The 18,788-nt window shown below is 39.9% G+C and overlaps 2 protein-coding genes across 2 annotated transcripts; one reads left to right on the forward strand and one right to left on the reverse strand.

Moving 5' to 3' along the window:
- Window positions 1-6,473: 6,473 nt before the first annotated feature.
- On the forward strand, window positions 6,474-11,581 carry LOC311279798 (caspase b-like; the record flags this gene model as incomplete). The annotated part of the gene is made up of 6 exons (XM_084391534.1): window positions 6,474-6,741; window positions 7,007-7,137; window positions 10,585-10,846; window positions 10,945-10,979; window positions 11,246-11,356; window positions 11,471-11,581. The coding sequence occupies 6 exons, from the start codon at window positions 6,474-6,476 to the stop codon at window positions 11,579-11,581; spliced, it is 918 nt and encodes a 305-aa protein (XP_084247660.1).
- Window positions 11,582-12,773: 1,192 nt separating this feature from the next.
- On the reverse strand, window positions 12,774-18,361 carry LOC311286333 (protein NLRC3-like). Its single transcript, XM_084402501.1, has 5 exons — window positions 16,559-18,361; window positions 16,261-16,434; window positions 15,994-16,167; window positions 14,595-14,641; window positions 12,774-14,520 (listed from the first exon to the last, which is right to left on the reverse strand). The coding sequence occupies exons 1-5, from the start codon at window positions 18,286-18,288 to the stop codon at window positions 13,991-13,993; spliced, it is 2,655 nt and encodes an 884-aa protein (XP_084258627.1). The 5' UTR covers window positions 18,289-18,361; the 3' UTR covers window positions 12,774-13,990.
- Window positions 18,362-18,788: the final 427 nt, after the last annotated feature.

Here is an 18,788-nt window from a genome sequence, read left to right on the forward strand (position 1 = left end):
ACCTATGCGCATACCTATGATATAAATATGTACATATTAAATTCGGTAGAACAACCCCGTATTTTTGAGAAACCTCATAACTTGATTTTTAACATTTTTAGATACATCTCCTAATAGATTAACTAAAGTAAGCGCTTTCCCTTCTTTATATAGGACTGATGTTAAATAACTTCGCTCTTCCATGTAATTATTACACTCTATTAGGACATGATCAACTGTCTCTGGCTGTCCGCAATAATCACAAACTCCTGTCTGATGTTTCCCTATACGGAACAAAGATCTATTGAGACCCGAATGGCCAATCCTTAAACGTGTCAACACTGCCTCTTCCCTCCGATTTCCATCCCTAGATCTACCCCCTCCCACATTTCTTTGCACACAGTAAAGATGTCTGCCAGTATCATTACTATCCCACTGCTCTTGCCACATCCTAATCACTTTTTCCTGAATAATAGATTTCCCTTCAGCTTTGCACATTGGGACATTGATGTTAACCACATCTAATTTCAAGGCCTGTTTAGCTAGAATATCCACCTCTTCATTTCCATCAACCCCTACATGGGCAGGGACCCAAACAAACTGAACACAAACATTCTTACTATGCAGCTGAAACAATATATAGTAAATTTTGTTTAATAGATCTAGTCTGCATGACTTTCCGGTTTTTATACTCAATAATGCAGCTTGACTGTCTGAGGCAACTACAGCTCTGTTTATGCCCCCAAAACATTTCATAAGCAACCAATTAAGAGCTAAAACAATGGCAGTAAGTTCCACAGTATACACTGAAAGATAATCAGATGTTCTTCTTTTAATTTTGATGTTATACCGTGGAATACTCACTGCCGCTCCTGTTCTGCCATTGTTGGGATCTTTAGACCCATCAGTATACAGTACAAGGTGTTCTTTAAACTGCTCAAAATAATTTTGAACAACAAGCCATTCTGGGGTACCGCTACTTTCCTTTTTCAATGCCAGTTGTAGCTGCAAGTCCACTACTGGCATAATAAACATCCATGGAGGTATAGATGAACATGGTACAGTCGAACTGAACTTAAATTGCGTCAGGCCTACATTCTGGGCTTTAATATCTCCAATCCACCCAAAGCTATAGTAGTTAGACTTCTGATGTTAGAGCGCGAGACTGACTGAGTCAGCTGGTTTTAACTCCACTGTATGAATAATAAACTCCCTCTAGAGGCGGAGAGCATCATCACAGTCTCAGTGGAGGACAACATATCTCAGTCTCAGAGTGAAGACCATCAGGAAAGTTGTATATGGTTCAGTGAGGTAAATAAATGACATTTTACAGTGTGGTGTTTTGAAAATCTGACCTTTGTCCTCAGGATGTTCTCTTAAATTGTTTAGACTTTACACTTCACCAGTAAAACATAAACTGTGGACCAACAAAAGTCCAGACGTGTCACGTGACGCCCACAAAAGGTGTGCCCGGCTCTACCCTACTCACTCATTAGATATTCTGAACACACAAAAAAAAGTTGTATAGTGCACTGTAAAAAATTTCTAACCCTCCCAAATCAAAAATTTCAAGTGACCGATAACATCTAAATTTTTCAATTGGCCCAAGTGAAATTATGTAAATTTCAATTGGCCCAAGTGAAAATCTGTACATTTAATTTTATAATTTACAGAATTTCATTTGGGCAAATTGAAAAATGTAGATGTTATCGGTCACTTGAAATTTTTGATTTGGGAGGGTTAGAAATTTTTTACAGTGTGCACTACGCATACTATAGCGAACTATATGTTCATATGTTACATATTCTCGTGTCATTTTATTTGTGAATAAAACTTTTACTCTTCAGAAACAAAACTAGTCACATTACCAGAGCCTCTGATTCAGAACAATCTCCAGCTTCCCCTTTGTGCAACTACAACCCAGAGTGAGAACATGCAGCTGACACGAACAGTTATGGGTTATGAGTTATGATGCTCCATGAACAATCGTGCAAAGCATCATTGGATGCATTGGATGAGAGGCTGCTCACTGCAGAGCCATGGGTGGAGTGTGAAGTCCAGCTCCGCCTCTCTGAATGTAATTTGGGCCTAATGGGTGGAGCTAGAATATCTAACCACACCCTAACTCAACCCATAACCCTATTAGACGTCCAGAGAGACGTCTAATTTGCTGGATGTAATTTGACTCTGCAGTGAGCACTACTTGGAGAACTTTGAAAGGTTTGCACAAGGTTGGGAGGAACAAAGAGAAATTAAGTATTCCTGGGAAACAGAAAGTAAGGCGAGACCCTTAAATGATCAGAATCAGAATCAGAATCAGAATGAGCTTTATTCGCCAAGTGTGCACAAACACACAAGGAATTTTTTGTGGTTTTTACAGGAGCTCTTGGTACATACATACATATATGACATTAGAACAGGCATTTAAATGAGAACATAAATAAATAGAATAAACAATAATAATAGTTATAGTATACATCTGAAACAGTTATGTACAGATTTGTGCATTGTGTGTACAGCTCTATAAATAAAATTTGTATATGTATTTACACAAAAAAACCTCTTGCTTCTCTCTCAAGTACTGAATGAATTATACAGCAGGTGTTAATTGCTGTTTTAGCTGTTTAAGCTGGAGATAGCATGGGGGAAAAAACTGTTTTTGTGCCTAGATGTTCTAGTGCGCAGAGATCTGTAACGTCTGCCTGACGGCAGAAGTGCAAACAGGTTTTGGCCGGGGTGGGAGGGGTCTGTGATGATGTTCCCTGCCCGTTTCTTCACTCTGGCATTGTACAAGTCCTGAAGGTTGGGGAGGTGTACATCAATGATCCTTTCAGCTGTCCTAACAGTCCGTTGTAGTCTTCTTATATCTGATTTGCTGGCTGACCCAAACCAGACAGTTATAGAAGTGCACAGAACCGACTCAATAACAGCTGAGTAAAACTGAGTCATCTGCGCTTGTGGTAGGTTGAACTTTTTCAGCTGACGAAGGAAGTACAACCTCTGTTGGGCCTTTTTGACAATGGAGTCAATGTGATTGTCCCACTTCAGGTCCTGAGAGATGGTAGTGCCCAGGAACCTGAATGACTCCACTGCTGTCACAGTGCTGTCCATGATGGTGAGAGGGGGGAGTGCAGGGGGGTTTCTCCTAAAGTCCACTATCATCTCCACAGTTTTGAGCGTGTTCAGCTCCAGGTTGTTATGACTGCACCAGACAGCCAGCTGTTCAACCTCTTGTCTGTAAGCAGACTCGTCACCGTCCTGGATGAGGCCAATGACTGTGGTGTCGTCTGCAAACTTCAGGAGCTTGACGGAGGAGTCTTTGGAGGTACAGTCATTTGTGTAGAGGGAGAAAAGCAGTGGGGAGAGAACGCACCCTTGGGGGGCACCAGTGCTGATGGTAAGGGTCCGAGATGTGACTTTTCCCAGCCTCACTAGCTGCTGCCGGCCTGTCAGGAAGCTGATGATCCACTGACAGATGGAGGAGGGCACAGAGAGCTGGGTTAGTTTATTCAGGAGGGTATCCGGGACGATGGTGTTGAAAGCGGAGCTGAAGTCCACAAACAGGATCCTTGCATAAGTCCCTGGTTTGTCCAGATGTTGGAGGATGTAGTGCAGTCCCATGTTGACTGCATCATCCACAGACCTGTTTGCTCGATAAGCAAACTGCAGGGGGTCCAGCAAGGGTCCAGTGAGGTCCTTCAGGTAGGCCAGCACCAGTCTCTCAAATGACTTCATGACCACAGATGTCAAAGCAACAGGTCTGTAATCGTTAAGTCCAGAGATTTTAGGTTTCTTGGGTACCGGGATGATGGTGGAGTGTTTGAAGCAGGAGGGGACTTCACACAGCTCCAGTGATCTGTTGAAAATCAGTGTGAAGATGGATGACAGCTGGACAGCGCAGGCTTTGAGACAGGCTGGTGAGACACCGTCTGGGCCTTTGGCTTTCCTTATCTTCTGTTTCCTGAAGACTCTGCATACATCCTCCTCACTGATCTGAGGTGCAGGCTGAGAAGCAGTATGGGGGAGGGAGGGGGGTGTTGATGGTTGTGTGTAGAGACGGTCAGAGCGGGTGTGGGGTGTGAGAGCAGGCTTTTCAAATCTACTGTAAAATACATTGAGATCGTCGGCCAGTCGTTGATTCTCAACAGTGTTGGGGGATGGTGTTTTGTAGCTGGTGATGGCTTTCAGGCCTTTCCACACTGATGCAGGGTCGTTAGCTGAAAACTGGCTTTTCAGCTTTTCAGAGAAGCTCCTCTTAGCTTCTCTGATCTCCTTTGTCAGTGTGTATTTGGCCTGTTTGTACAAGGCTCTGTCCCCACTCCTGTAGGCATCCTCTTTGGCCTGACGAAGATGTTTTAGTTTTGCAGTGAACCATGGCTTATCGTTGTTATATGTTAAAAAAGTCCTAGTGGGGACACACATGTCCTCACAGAAGCTGATGTAAGATGTCACAGTGTCAGTGAGCTCATCCAGATCAGTGGCTGCAGCCTCAAAAACACTCCAATCAGTGCAGTCAAAACAACCTTGTAAGACCTGCTCTGTTTCGCTGGTCCATCTCTTTACAGTTCTTACAACTGCCTTAGCAGATTTAAGTTTCTGCTTGTAGGCTGGGAGAAGATGAACCAAACAATGATCAGAGAGTCCCAAAGCTGCTCTGGGGACAGAGTGGTATGCGTCCTTTAAAGCAGTGTAGCAATGGTCCAGTATGTTAGTGTCCCTGGTGGGGCAGGTGATGTGCTGTCTGAATTTAGGCAGTTCACGGGTGAGATTAGCTTTATTAAAATCGCCGAGAATGATAGTGAAAGAGTCCGGGTAACTTTGCTCTGTTTGTGTGATCTGATCAGCCAGCTGTTGCAATGCCGCGCTCACACACGCGTCAGGGGGGATGTACACACTCGCCAGAATAAATGAGGAAAACTCCCGCGGCGAATAAAAAGGCTTACAGTTAATGAAGAGAGCTTCCAAATTAGGGCAGCACATCTTCGTCAACACTGTCACATCTGAACACCAGCCTTCGTTGATATAAAAACATAATCCACCGCCTCTCGTTTTCCCAGTTAACTCGGCGACGCGATCCGCCCTGAACAGCTGGAAGCCCGTTAGATTTAGCGCACTGTCCGGTATGGAACCGTTCAGCCATGTTTCTGTGAAGCAAAGAGCAGCCGAGTTTGAAAAGTCCTTGTTTGTGCGGGTGAGAAGTAGTAGTTCGTCTGTTTTATTTGCTAGAGAACGGAGATTTGCCAAGTGAATGCTCGGCAGCGGAGTCCTGAATCCGCGCTGTCGAAACTTCACGAGCGCGCCCGCGCGTTTCCCTCGTTTGCGTCTTTTGAAGCGCTTGTACAGGATCGCAGCTCCGCCAACTAGGATGTCTAATAAAATGTCGGAATGCTCAAAAGTCGGCAAAATGTCGTTTGGTGTGTTGTTCCTGATGTCTAGGAGTTCGTTCCTAGTTAAACTGACGGGGAAAAGGTTACATAAAACAGGACAAACAAACAAAAACAGTAAAAGTACTGAGGAGCTCAAAACCGAAGCAGCCATCCGCGGCGCCATTTTGGATAAATATGGTAAATAATGATAAGAACAAGGAAGTGTAGACTCTACACGAAAACTCTCTCCAACCCGAAACGGTACAGTTTATAATTCGAAATCATTTCAGTATCAGATATAATACAGTTTTTTTTTTTTTTTTTTTTTTTTAAGTTGTTGATTTTTAAGTTGTTTTTTTAAGTTGTTTTGTAAGTGATAAGGTTTTTTTTAGAGATAACGTTTGTTCTTTTGAACAACTTAGAAAAAACGTACTGTGACAAAAGTAGTAAATTGCAAGTCTGCAACAATTTGGATTTACATTTAAAAGTAAAATTTTTGCCGATTGTTCTGTAATGGTATTTTAAACATTCGTACTAGATAATAATAATGTGTCTGAATGTGGCAATATTTTAATATGTTAATATGTTAATATGTTATCTATCTATATATATATATATATATATATATATATATATATATATATATATATATATATATATGTATATACAGTATATATATGTATAAATATATATATATATACCTTTATTAGACCAAGATATTGAAATGTCTGACTGCAACGTGTGCCAGATTAATGTATAGGCCTAGACCATGCAAAACAGAAATTTTTCAAATCAAAATGATTTATACGTTTTGCTTTGATGATATCTCTTGATCAAAATATTTTACATGACGAATAAAAAAGGGCAGTGGGGCTCGGGTACAAACCAGAAATGTAGGCCTGATTAATTAGTAATTAATTCAATTAATTGCATAGTAATATTTACTTGGAAAAACAAATTTACCTTTTTAAAAGACATTTCATTACATTCATGTAAATTAGCTAATATAGATCAACCTAAACGTTTTTATGTGTGTGATAAATTGATGTCCACTAGACTGTTGGACGATGGTCCCAGATCAGTCCCAGATCTAAGACTGTTTTGCCCTTTTTCTCCCAGTGACTCAAAATGGCCGCCACTAAAAGAGTGATGACTGAGGCACTTGAGGAGCTTATTGAAACAGATCTCCAAGAGTTGAAACAGCAGCTACGGAGTGGAGTGACGTCAGACATCAGCCCTATTCCTCGAGAAAAGCTGGAGAAATCTGACTGTATGGATGTGGTGGATTGTATGGTACAACAGTACAGTGATGATGCGGGCAGGATCGCAGTCCAAGTGTTGCGTAACATCAAACAAAATTATCTTGCACATCGCCTTGAGCTGAAACTTAAGGAAGGTAAAGAAAAACCTGTGTATACTGGTTTAAAGACTATGAGTGTAATGCTCTAAATTCTATAGAAAAACAAGCAAAGAGGAATGTACATGAATTGGACATTTTTCTCTACATGAACATATTCCCAATTTTATGTTATACATTGTATTAGAAAGGCAGAAAAAATATTTAGTGCAGACTTTAGATTGTTCTTTGTTCAATGGGCGGTTGGTACATCTTTAAATATATTGAATGATCTAAAACATGATGTGTGTTTTTCTGTCTTCAGCTCATCCATCTGTTCAGGAGGAGAGCAGAAATGCTCCAGTGTCTGTGGAGGAGCAGTCAGTCCAGTCCAGTTCAGTCCAGTCCAGTGCGAGTCCAGTCCAGTCCAGTCCAGTGCGAGTCCAGTCCAGTCCGGTGCGAGTCCACACACAATGACTCCATGCAGCCGACAGATGAAGACTGAAATTCTTACAAGAGAGAAAAAAGAAGCAAGTATCTCTGTTTCAAATAACTTTTGACTGATTTTTGACATGGATCAGTGTTAACACTAATGCTCCTCCTAAGATACCCAACTCTAATGTTGCTCCAGACATTGGTTCTGTTGCTTCTGCTTTAATTCTGTTCATTTTGGATTGTGTTGGCGCTGGGCTGGAGCAGAGAGAGACAAGGAGAACATGGAGTGGCTGCTGAAGGCTCTGGATTACAGTGTTGAGAAATACACAAATCTCTCTGGAATTGTGCGTAAAGCCTCATGAAATTATTATTATTTATAAATCAGTGAAAGTCTTTGGAATGTACTGAAGGAGACTTTACAGACTTTTGCATTGTCAATACAAGATCTTGATGCACCTCTTAATGGAAATAAGGTTTGTGATGTTATGTCCTATACACAAGAACATCCCAAAGACTTTCACTGAGGTTCAGCTCTGGACTCAGAGGAGCTGATTCATGTGTGGAAATGATTCTTCCAACCATTCTTTCACAATCTGAGCCTGATGAATCCTGACATTGTAATCCTGGAATATGGCCATGATGTGTCTTCCTACATGTTTGTTTAAGAAATAAAAACCACACACTCCATTGATTGGGTTAGAAGAACTGTCGCCAAACATATAACATGCTAGAAACATAATAATAACTGCAATAATGATTCAATCTGTTACGATATTAAAGTGTCTAGGAAATATACATAACATTAAGGATATTAAAACACCACTGGTGTGTGGAATGTGGTGGAAGGAAACATGACAGACAACTTCTGAGAGAGAAATTTGACTGGAGTTTTATTTTACAACAAGCCGTAGCCACTGAATCCAGTCAAAGCAATTATATGTCTGTGGGCTATGTACAATGATAAATAAAATAAAAAGGAAAATGGGAAAGAACTTAAGTGGCGCCAAAGGAAATAACAAAACATAACAAAACAATCCTTAACTAATCCCTAAACCTAACCAAAGAAAAATGCAGAAAACAAACCGAAATCTTTGCGCATCCGGCGCCTAAATAACCTGACTAATAATAAAAATACAAGGGTTGGCGCTCACCTCTTACCTGGTGTGTATATACACAAAAGCAGCTACGGGCAGAATGTATATCGCGATATACTGACCTGATGTTCCTTCCCAAAATAGCTTTGCAGCTGAAAACTCTTGTTATATTCTCATATAGTGATACACACGTAATACGAATAAGTTACTAAATATAAATATAATCACTAAAGCACATAGCACACTTCTCCAGGTAGATTAGATTAAACAGACAAAACTCTCAAGGAGTACACAAAAACTCAGCACGCCGCATAACAGCTTGCTGCCACAAGAGAGGGAGAGAGAGAAGTGAATGAACCCGCCATCTCTCTTAAAGGGGTGGTTCAGGATTTTCAACATCGGACCTCATTTTCAAGTGAGCCTGTTTGTCATTCATCAGTGGAGACAGTTTTCAAAAAAATTCATCCAGTCCTTACTTTTGGATAGTTCGCTGGTGCTAGGCTAGCGCGAGTCAACGGTAGATGCGTTAGCCTGCCATTAAAAACAGTTTTACCCACTCCACAGTACACCAAAAGCAAATAAATTATATAACGCCAGACTATCGATGTAAATGTATGTTGAGAGAATAATGTTAGAATTCAAACTACACTTGCATCTCAATGATCGCATTACATTTACAGGAACTAGTTTCTCAGCAGTGGCGGAATTTTACTTTGCTCCAGTTAGTACTGCGCCGAAAAGTAAACACAGAAAAGAAGCGCACTACAGTCGGGACGTCTAGCTAGCTAGTAGGAGTCTCGGTTGCCTAGGTAACTTAATATCACTCCGCCGCTGCTGTAGACTGTGCTAATAAACACAGGGAACAAAGTATAACTATTGCAATGCGATGAAAGGGTAGTTTGATTTCTAACATTATTCTCTCAACAGACATTTATATCGGTAGTCTGGCGTTATAACTGATTTGCTTTTGATGTACTGTGGAGTGGGTAAAACTGTTTTTAATGGCAGGCTAACACATCTACCGTTGACTCGCGCTAGCCTAGCACCAGCGAACTATCCAAAAGTAAGGACTGGATGAATTTTTTTGAAAACGGTCTCCACTGATGAATGACAAACAGGCTCACTTGAAAATGAGGTCCGATGTTGAAAATCCTGAACCACCCCTTTAAACCAGCTGGACTGCCTCTGATTGGTTCTGGTGCTCCGCCCTAAGGATAACTGACAGATGAGTCAGCCAGTCACAGCGACCTAGAGGCGGGCACAAACAGAAAGAAAACTCAATGAACGCACAACACACGTGTAGTGCATCAGCGAGCGAAAACATCATTCCCACGCCAGCGAAACGCACGTGGAACGTAACACAATCATATACTTTTAAGCATTTGCCTATTTAAAGGGATAGGTCACTTTGAAATTAATTTTTTATATGTTTTAGCTTACCTCAAGGGCATCCAAGATGTAGGTGTCTTTGTTTCCGCAGTAGTTTCAATTTTGATATTTTTAGGTCAAACCGTTCTTGTCTGTCAGTCATATAATGCAGGTCGATGGTCACTGTCTCAAAACACAAGCACAGAGTCCAAATTAAAACAATTCCCCACGTCCAAATGAAACAATTCCCCATCATAAGTACACATTGATGGCCTAAGACACGAAACGAGCGGTTTGTGTGAGAAAACGAACAGTATTTATATCATTGTTATCTCTTAAAAACAGCACACGTCCAAATGATCTGACGGCGCGGGCGGGTATAGATATATACATAGATGTCGCCTTGGCTACGGTTTCGTTCCAATGAACTGCAGTAGCGAAGGCGACATCTAGTGTATACATCTATACCCGCCCGCGGGCGGGTATAGATGTATACACTAGATGTCGCTTGGCTACGGTTTCGTTCCAATGAACTGCAGTAGCCAAGGCGACATCTATTTATATATCGATACCCGCCCGCGCCGTCAGATCATTTGGACGTGTGCTGTGTTCAAGAGATAACAATGATATAAATACTGTTCGTTTTCTCACACAAACCGCTCGTTTCGTGTCTTAGGCCATCAATGTGTACTTATGATGGGGAATTGTTTCATTTGGACGTGGGGAATTGTTTTAATTTGGACTCTGTGCTTGTGTTTTGAGACAGTGACCATCGACCTGCATTATATGACTGACAGACAAGAACGGTTTGACCTAAAAATATCAAAATTGAAACTACTGCGGAAACAAAGACACCTACATCTCGGATGCCCTTGAGGTAAGCTAAAACATACCAAAATTTTATTTCAAAGTGAACTATCCCTTTAAAACAGTGACTTTTTTGTTTATAATTTTTTATTATATATATATATATATATATATATATTGTTGTTGTTGTTGTTCACAGGAAATAGATACAGCAATCAAGGACTTCGCTGCACGTTCTGAACATGAAGACTCGGACAGCACCTTTGTGGTTATTATGTCTCACGGGAAAAAGACCTCATATAGTGAAGAAACCATTTTAGGGGTCAACTTTAATGAGAGGGAAAACCCTGATGATTACTTCCGTGTTGACGACATCTTCTCCCATCTGAACTCAGAAACTCAGAAATGTCCTGCTCTGATTAATAAATCAAAGGTTATTCTGATTCAAGCCTGCAGAGGAGGTACGACATTACTGATAAAACTCATATTGCTATTTCCCGTTTTCTCTTTACCTTTTTCTTTATTTAGTACTGTATTGTGTGTCCATTTCTCTGTCCAGATCACGGTTACTATTGCTCTGGTCGTTGTGTGCACGTGAGCAAAGATTTCGTCTGTTTTATGTCCAGCCCCCCTGGTCAGTTTACTGTATGTGACATGATTGCTGAAATGAGATTAATTTGTAGCTCACACATGTGTTTGTCTTGTTCACAAATGTCTGGTAAAAATTATTAAATGAATGATTTGATGTGTGACACCACTCAGACGTGTGACACCACTCAGATGTGTGACAAATAAAACAGTGCAGTTGTTTGTTTGTTATACATATAAATGCTTAACTTACCATTGATTTATCTCCACAGGTATCAATTTGTACAGAAATAGTATCAAAGGATCTTTTTTTTGTCAACTACATCGTGGAGGTGTTCTGTGAAAGGGCTCATGATGATGACATCATGGATCTGTTCAGGAAGGTAATTTAAGAATTTTAATTGGTTTATTTTTCCAATGTTTTGATTTTGAGTTTTTTTTAAAGTACAGTACAGTTTTTTCACTTTCAAATTGTTTATTTTTTATTTTTTTTATAGGTCAGCTCACGCATGGATAACGACCCACGTTTCCCACAGCAGTGCAAAATATTGCCAAGTATAGAAAGAGTCACGCTTACAAAAAAATTCTACCTGTTCCCTGGACTTTGAGTATGTGCAGGTTCAATCAAAATCACACTTTTATGGCAATCTCTAATTCGACATCTAAACAAAACAAAAGTCTAAATATGAAAAAAAAGAGTGTGTGCTGTAAATTTGTTTCTGAAATGAAATATTTAAATTTAGTAAGAGTACTGAGCTCAAGACATAAATCTGTGCTGTAATTAAAATTATGACATTTATTAGCTTATATATAACCTAATTAATTCGTCATTTTTATGTATCATTCTTACCTTTATTTTTTAAACTTGATCCCATTTAATGACATTCATCATATACTTTTCTATTACCATATTACTGTATTAACAACATAACCGATTAATAAGTTAAGTCCATGTCCATGAAATGGAGACAATGTGCAGTCAATTTTCCACCCACTTGTTTGTTATGAGAACATTTACAAATCTTTGATAAAAATGCAAATGAATCAGTAAATCTTTTCTAATTTGTTGCCATCACTGTCTCTTGCCTGCGTATCCTTCTGCATTTGGTTGAAGCCTGAGTTAACTCATACTGAAGTTCTGTTCATATGTTAGCATATTTTAACTGAAATCTTGGCATGCCATCATAGAGTTGAGTTTGGCTTCATGGCACAGATGTAGCCGCTTCCCCGCTCAAATAAAGTGAAGGTAGATGTTATAGAAAATAAAACTAGTTAAGGCTATTTCAGCAGCTGTGAATAAATAATGCTCATTTGTTTTGACAATAAAATAATGTTTATCTCTATGGTTTTAAACCCATAATGGTTTTAAAATATCCTGTAAAGAAGAGCAGAAGCCTGTTTATGTTATACATTGTAACAAAGAACGTATGAATTTATCACAAAATAGACAACATTTAAATACGCAATGTTTTAGCTTGAATATCCGTAATTGTCTTTCTTCAATGACATTTGACCCCTGTCCAGCAGCAGAGACTCCAACAACACATCCATTCAGGACATGAGAGAGGAACCAATGAAGAATGAAAACAGACTGAGAATCAGAAAGACACATGAAATATAGGAGAGCAGACAGTGTGTGAGTGTGTGACGTCTGCTTTAAACACACACTAATCACTGCATCATCTCAATGTTTAGTGTCTGAATCTCTCAGTCCTCAATCTGAACTTTACAGATGTAACATGACACGCAGTCCATTCATTATGTGCAAAGATTTATTGAACAAAACCAGTAAGTGCTACACTGTACAGATGTTAAAATACAGAGACATTTTCTCCTGATCTGATGCTTAGAAGTTACTTACTTAGTAACTTAGATTCATTCAAATTAATTTATATTTTTTGCAATGTATTTGGACTAAAACCATTTTAAGTTTTCAAAAACACAGAAAAAAAAATAATTTAGAGATAAAGAGGTAACTATAAAATGTATCAAGTCAAGGTTGAACCAAATCAAAGACAAACATATGAATTACTCAGAATTGTAGTTTTGGCATAATTTTGCAAAGACAATAGTGTTAAACACAGAGTGAGGTAAAACTTACAACAAAACCATAAAATGGATCTTTCCGGACAATCCAGCAGGATGAAACTGAGACTGAGGATCCTCTGAAACTGTGGACAACGTCTACAGTAGCTTTATGAGATCAAATGAAGAGCCAGTGTTTCTACAGACCATCATCTCTGACTCCCTGAAGTCTCCACTGACTCACACAATAACAGACGACACCGGATATCAGTTGCGTGTGATCAGACCCTTCAGAACCTTCAGTGAAGGAGTGACAAATCAGGACAGCAAAAAAGATTCAAAAGTTATGAAATGTTAAAAAATATCTATCTATCTATCTATAAATTATTTAACAATAAATGATATGTATTTAAATATAACATAAAAAACAGCTTGACTACTGTTGTGTGTTTATGAAATGAAAATGTACCCTTCTGTGTTTCTTTGTGTAAACGCCATAGAGTTTGTAGTAGTGCTATAAAAAACAGCAAGCACCTGGTTTATCTTACTCCCGTCTATCATGTATTTCTTAGAAACTATAAAGGAAATATATAACGATTACCTCAAATGGATTAACCTAATCTTTCCTGTTTGACAGAGGGTTGTAAGTCTGTGTTAGCCAATCAGAAACTCAATATGATATGATCGATATAGTTTACAGAGCTATTTGCATATTCACAACATATTCTGATAGGTCCAGTAATTTATTCATATAAGCAAATCTGACCAATCACATCTCTTATTAGCACTGTGGAGGTTGGCCTTCATAGCACTTTGAAGAGGAGCCTTCGTGTACACTTTATGTAGAATTTGTTTGATTCCGTCATTTGTCACAATTGTGACTTTATATCTCCTTATTCTGACTTTATTTCAGATAATTGTGAATTTATATGTCATGATGTGACTTAAAATGTGTTTCCATATGTGTCTTTTTGGTTCATCACAGGAGGCTGTTAAATCTGACACAGAGACACTGAAGAATCATTATAAACCCTAAATCCAGCATAGAGGGGTTCAGTGAATGTGGTGTTGAATGTGTATAAGTGTGTGAGTGTGTGTGTGTCAGAGACCCTGTAGAAGGACAGAGTGCCGGCCGACACGTCCACATACACTCCTACTCTGTTAGAACAAGATGAAGGGACATGAATGTTCGTTCTCTTACTATTGTGCCAGACAGAGTAATTGTCATCACAACAGTAAAGATTCCAGGACTTTTCATTGTGTCCAAACTGACATTCACTCCCTCCTTTCCTGCTGATTCCTTTATATGCCACTGCGACATGACCCCATCCAGTCCATTCAGCCTCCCAGTAACAGCGTCCAGTCAGACTCTCTTGACATAGAACCTGCTCCTGGAGCACAAATCTCTCTGGATGATGAGGATACAGCTGATACTCTTTCTCATATGTTGTTTTTTTGTTCCCATCAGACAGAGAGAGACGAGTGTGTGCTGTGTTTGGATCCAGAGTGAGATCACAAGCATCTGTGCACAGAAAGACAGATCAGAAAAGCGGTGGCATCAAGAATGCAGAGGTTTGCATGTGTGTGAGGACTTACATTTCCGCAGTCCTGGTGTGATCCATACATTTCCTCCATGATCCAAACTGAGCAGAGAGAAAAACAAATAATGTGTAAAGGTGCAGTATGTAATATTGGCTGCTAGCTGTTATAATGGGTACTGCAGTCCATATTCAAAATATTGGAGAGAGTTGTTTCTCCCACCCCGTCCTCTGAATCGACGCTCACATGATTTGCCAGATTGAGAAACGCAACAGGAATGAGGGCGCATGACAATGGAAAGCGATACATTTCATGTTCCTTTTATGAGCCTTACATTGCAAGCTGATCAGCCAATGTAATAATTTGCAATGTTTTTACTGCAGAGGCTTTTTAGGTTGGGTAAAATCTGCAATCTGTGACTCAGTTGTTTGCTGGCTGCAATCCGCTGTGTTTTCCACCAACTGGCAACCCGTGTTTCAAAATACTATTGGGCAAATTTGCAGTGTAGCGGGTTCACACAGACCAAAACAAAAACAGACATTCAACCCCGGAAAGCACATTTAAAAGTAGAATAGCTGGCTGAAGCATTGTTTTTCATAGAAACTAGTAGTTGAACTTAGCATGTTTCTTGTATTTCTACAAGCATATTATGGTAGTTTTATGCTTTAGTAAAGTAAGGACCCAATATATTCTTCGCTTAGGAGTAAAAATACTTTTGAAATAGGTGACCATTTAGATGATCCTTTAAGAGGATATGCAAATATGTGGTAAACAACCAACAATGTCAGCTGTGAAAGGACAGACTAAATAGAGGAAATGAACCGGAGAAGATTTCCATGTAAAAAAAAAAAAAGAGCCTCAGAGCCACACCTACCTATTACATAAACGCCACGGACCAATGGTAGTTTGAAGGTGTTTACCAGACTTTTCTGACTTTTGTTTTTAGCTTTTCAAGAAAGTGTATTAATTTGCTTTCAATATTTACTAATGTCCTGCAGAGTTCAGCTCCAACCACAATCAAACACACCTGATCCAGCTAATCAAGTTTACTTGAAAATTACAGGCAGGTTTGTGAAGTCAAGGGGTTAGAACAGAAGTCTGCAGGAAGGTAGACCTCCAGGAGCAGGGCTGACAACGATTCATTGTGCACTTTATGAACATTCTGCAGATTTTATCTGAAATCGGTAACTACACTCGTTCGTTATTTAGTGAAAAAATAAAACTGTATAGTGTAGTCATTTTATTTAAAGCTGAATTAAATTAAAACCTCTAGTTTTACACCTCTAAAGTTGGCTATAACAGATTAAAAATGTTGTTCTTACATGAGGTTTATGGATTTTTCTGTATTAAATCAGAGAGTCAGCAAAAAAATAATGGGAGCACAACATTTCAGAAAACATTATCTTAACAAAATATCCCTCTTAGAAAACATATGATTCATAACTAGCCCACATACTTGAGTATCTGCAGTTTGTAGTTTGGATCATTAAGTCTGTCGTTGAGCAGCTGAACTCCTGATTCTCCTGGGTGATTGTAGCTCAGATCCAGCTCTCTCAGGTGTGAGGGGTTTGAACTCAGAGCTGAAGACACATAACCACAGCCTTTCTCTGTCACCATACAGCCAGACAACCTTCAGACACACACACAATCAGATCATCAACAAACACACATCAAAATTATGACCGGCTGAGTGTATATATATCCCTTATATGCTCTAACACACCTCAGTATCTCCAGCTGACAGTTTGGACTCTTTAGTCCATCAGAGAGCAGCTTCAAACCTGAATCCTGCAGGTCATTGTTACTCAGGTCCAGCTCTCTCAGGAACGAGTTTGAAGATTGAAGGGCGGATGCCACAATTTTACAGGACTGGCAACTGAGATTACAGCCAGCAAGACTAAAAGAAAGCAGAACACAATTTTCTGTCTGTAAATTCTCTAACAGTTAAAATGTATCTGACTGAAGATATATACAAATATTAAATAACTTAAATGAGTATACAAGAGTGAAAAAACACTCACAGAGCTTTCCTGCACTTGATCACAGCTGGTATCAGTCTTCTTCTACCCTGATCTGATGTGTTGTATTTCTTGAGGTCCAGCTCATCCAGCACCTCATCTGACATCTGAAGCATGTAGGCGATTGTTGAGCAGTGAGCAGGAGAGAGTTTCTTCTCTGAGTGTTTGTCTGATTTCACAAACTCCTGAATCTCTCTGGACAGAGTCTGATCTTTGACTTCCAGCAGACAGAGGAACAGATTGATGGATCTTTCAGTGGAGAGTCCATGTCCATCTTTGATCTTCTCTTTAATGTACTGTGTGGTTCTCCTGATGCTCTCTGAGCTGTTCACTGTGTGTGTCAGTAGATCCTGTAAGAGTCTCTGATTGGACTCCAGTGAGACGCCCAGCAGGAACCGGAGGAGAAGATCAAGATGTCCATTTTTGTTCACTATAGCCTTATCAGTGACTCTTTTATGGAGATTTTCCAGTGCATCAAAACATGCGTCAACAGTGTTGTTTATGTTGTAGTAAAACACATAGAAAGCAGCAAGAAACTCCTGAATGCTCAGATGAATGAAGCTGTAGACTTTCCTCTGATGAATCACAGATTCCTCCTTAAAGATCTCAGTGCAAATCCCAGAATACACTGAGGCGTCAGTGACGTCTACGCCGCTCTCTCTCAGGTCCGCCTCATAGAACATCACATTGCCCTTCATCAGCTGTTTGAAAGCCACTTCAGCAAGTTTCACAATCACTTCTCTGTTGGACTTAAGGAGTTTCTCTGGATCTCTCTCTTCATACTTCTGATTCCTCACGTTGATCTGAATCAGCAGGAAGTGGATGTACATTTCAGTCAGAGTTTGAGGGATTTCTGCACTCAGGTCCTCTTTCAGGAGCTTCTGAAGCACAGTGGATGAGATCCAGCAGAAGACGGGTATGTGGCACATGATGTTGAGGCTTCTTGCTCTTCTGATGTGTGAGATGATTCTGCTGGCTTGATGCTCGTCATGGATTCTCTTCCTGAAATATTCCTCCTTCTGAGGCTCGTTGAATCCCTGAATTTCTGTCAGATGGTTGATGTAATTGGAGGGGATCTGATTGGCTGCTGCTGGTCCGGAGGTGATCCAGATGAGAGCAGAGGGAAGCAGATCTCCTTTAATGAGGTTTGACATCAACACACCCACTGATGAAGTCTCAGTCACATCAGAAACTTTCTGATCATCTGAAAACATCAGTGTGATTCTGCTTTCATCCAGACCATCAAAGATGAACACAACTTTACACTCCTCATAAATCTTTGAGTCCAGATCTTGAAGTTCAGGATGAAAGTCCTGCAGAAGTTTGTGAAGACTGTACTGATCATCTCGGATCAAGTTCAGCTCTCGAAATGGAAGCACAAACATGAAATCTACATCCTGATTGGCTTTTCCCTCGGCCCAGTCCAGAATGAACTTCTGCACAAAGACGGTTTTCCCGATTCCAGCGATGCCTTTAGTAAGAACAGTCTTGATTTGGTCTTTCTCCTCACATCCTAGTACAGGTGGGGCTTTAAAGATGTCATTGCAGATGATTGGAGTGTCTTGTGAGTGTTGTGTTCTGGCTATTTTCTCCATCTGTAAAACCTCTTGTTCTTCATTCACTCCTTCTCTCTCTCCCTCTGTGATGTAGAGCTGTGTGTAGATCCTGTTCAGGAGGGTTTCATTCTCTTGGAGTTTGATTCCCTCAAATAATCTTTCATACTTGTTCTTCATGCTGGTTTTGTGTTGGTCTTTGACTCTCTGCAGGTCTCCAGTCTCCTGAATGTGTCTCTGCAGGACTGCTTCAGTTTTGTCCTGATAGTGGGATGTAGAGAATGGCACAGATCTGATCAGCTCTTGTATCTCCGCCCTGCTGTAATTAAAAAGGTAAAGAGCAGCAATTGCCGTCATTAGAATGACCATTAAATAACATAAAAAATATATTGGTTACTATATATGATTTTATGATGGGTTTTTTTCATGGTATTTCTTTCTTTTTCTTATTACTTTTTTTTTTACAGAGTTTTTTCATTAAAATAATTTTTCATCTTAGATGCACTACAATAAATCAACAAGTAAAGGTTTATACTAACGGAGGATCAGAGGTCACTGGTCCATCACTGAAATGTATGGGTGGCGTCATGGATCTGCTACTCTTCAGAGACACAGCGCTGGGTTCTGGAGACTCTGATCTCTGTCTCTCCCTCCTGCTGATGCTGACAAATGACAAACAA

Source organism: Rutilus rutilus (assembly GCF_951802725.1).
Source record: "Rutilus rutilus genome assembly, chromosome: 2".
In the NCBI taxonomy this organism is placed as follows: Eukaryota; Metazoa; Chordata; class Actinopteri; order Cypriniformes; family Leuciscidae; genus Rutilus; species Rutilus rutilus.

What these genes read in the sequence shown, in the direction of transcription:
- LOC311286333 (XM_084402501.1), bottom strand. Translation starts at nt 18,288, where the DNA reads ATGAAGAACAAGTATGAAAGATTATTTGAGGGAATCAAACTCCAAGAG. An exon ending in TGTCAGCTGGAGATACTGAG is followed by an intron (nt 16,168 to 16,260) that starts GTGTGTTAGAGC and finishes GTGTGTCTGAAG; the next exon opens with GTTGTCTGGCTGTATGGTGA. An exon ending in CACACCAGGACTGCGGAAAT is followed by an intron (nt 14,521 to 14,594) that starts GTAAGTCCTCAC and finishes TTCTGTGCACAG; the next exon opens with ATGCTTGTGATCTCACTCTG.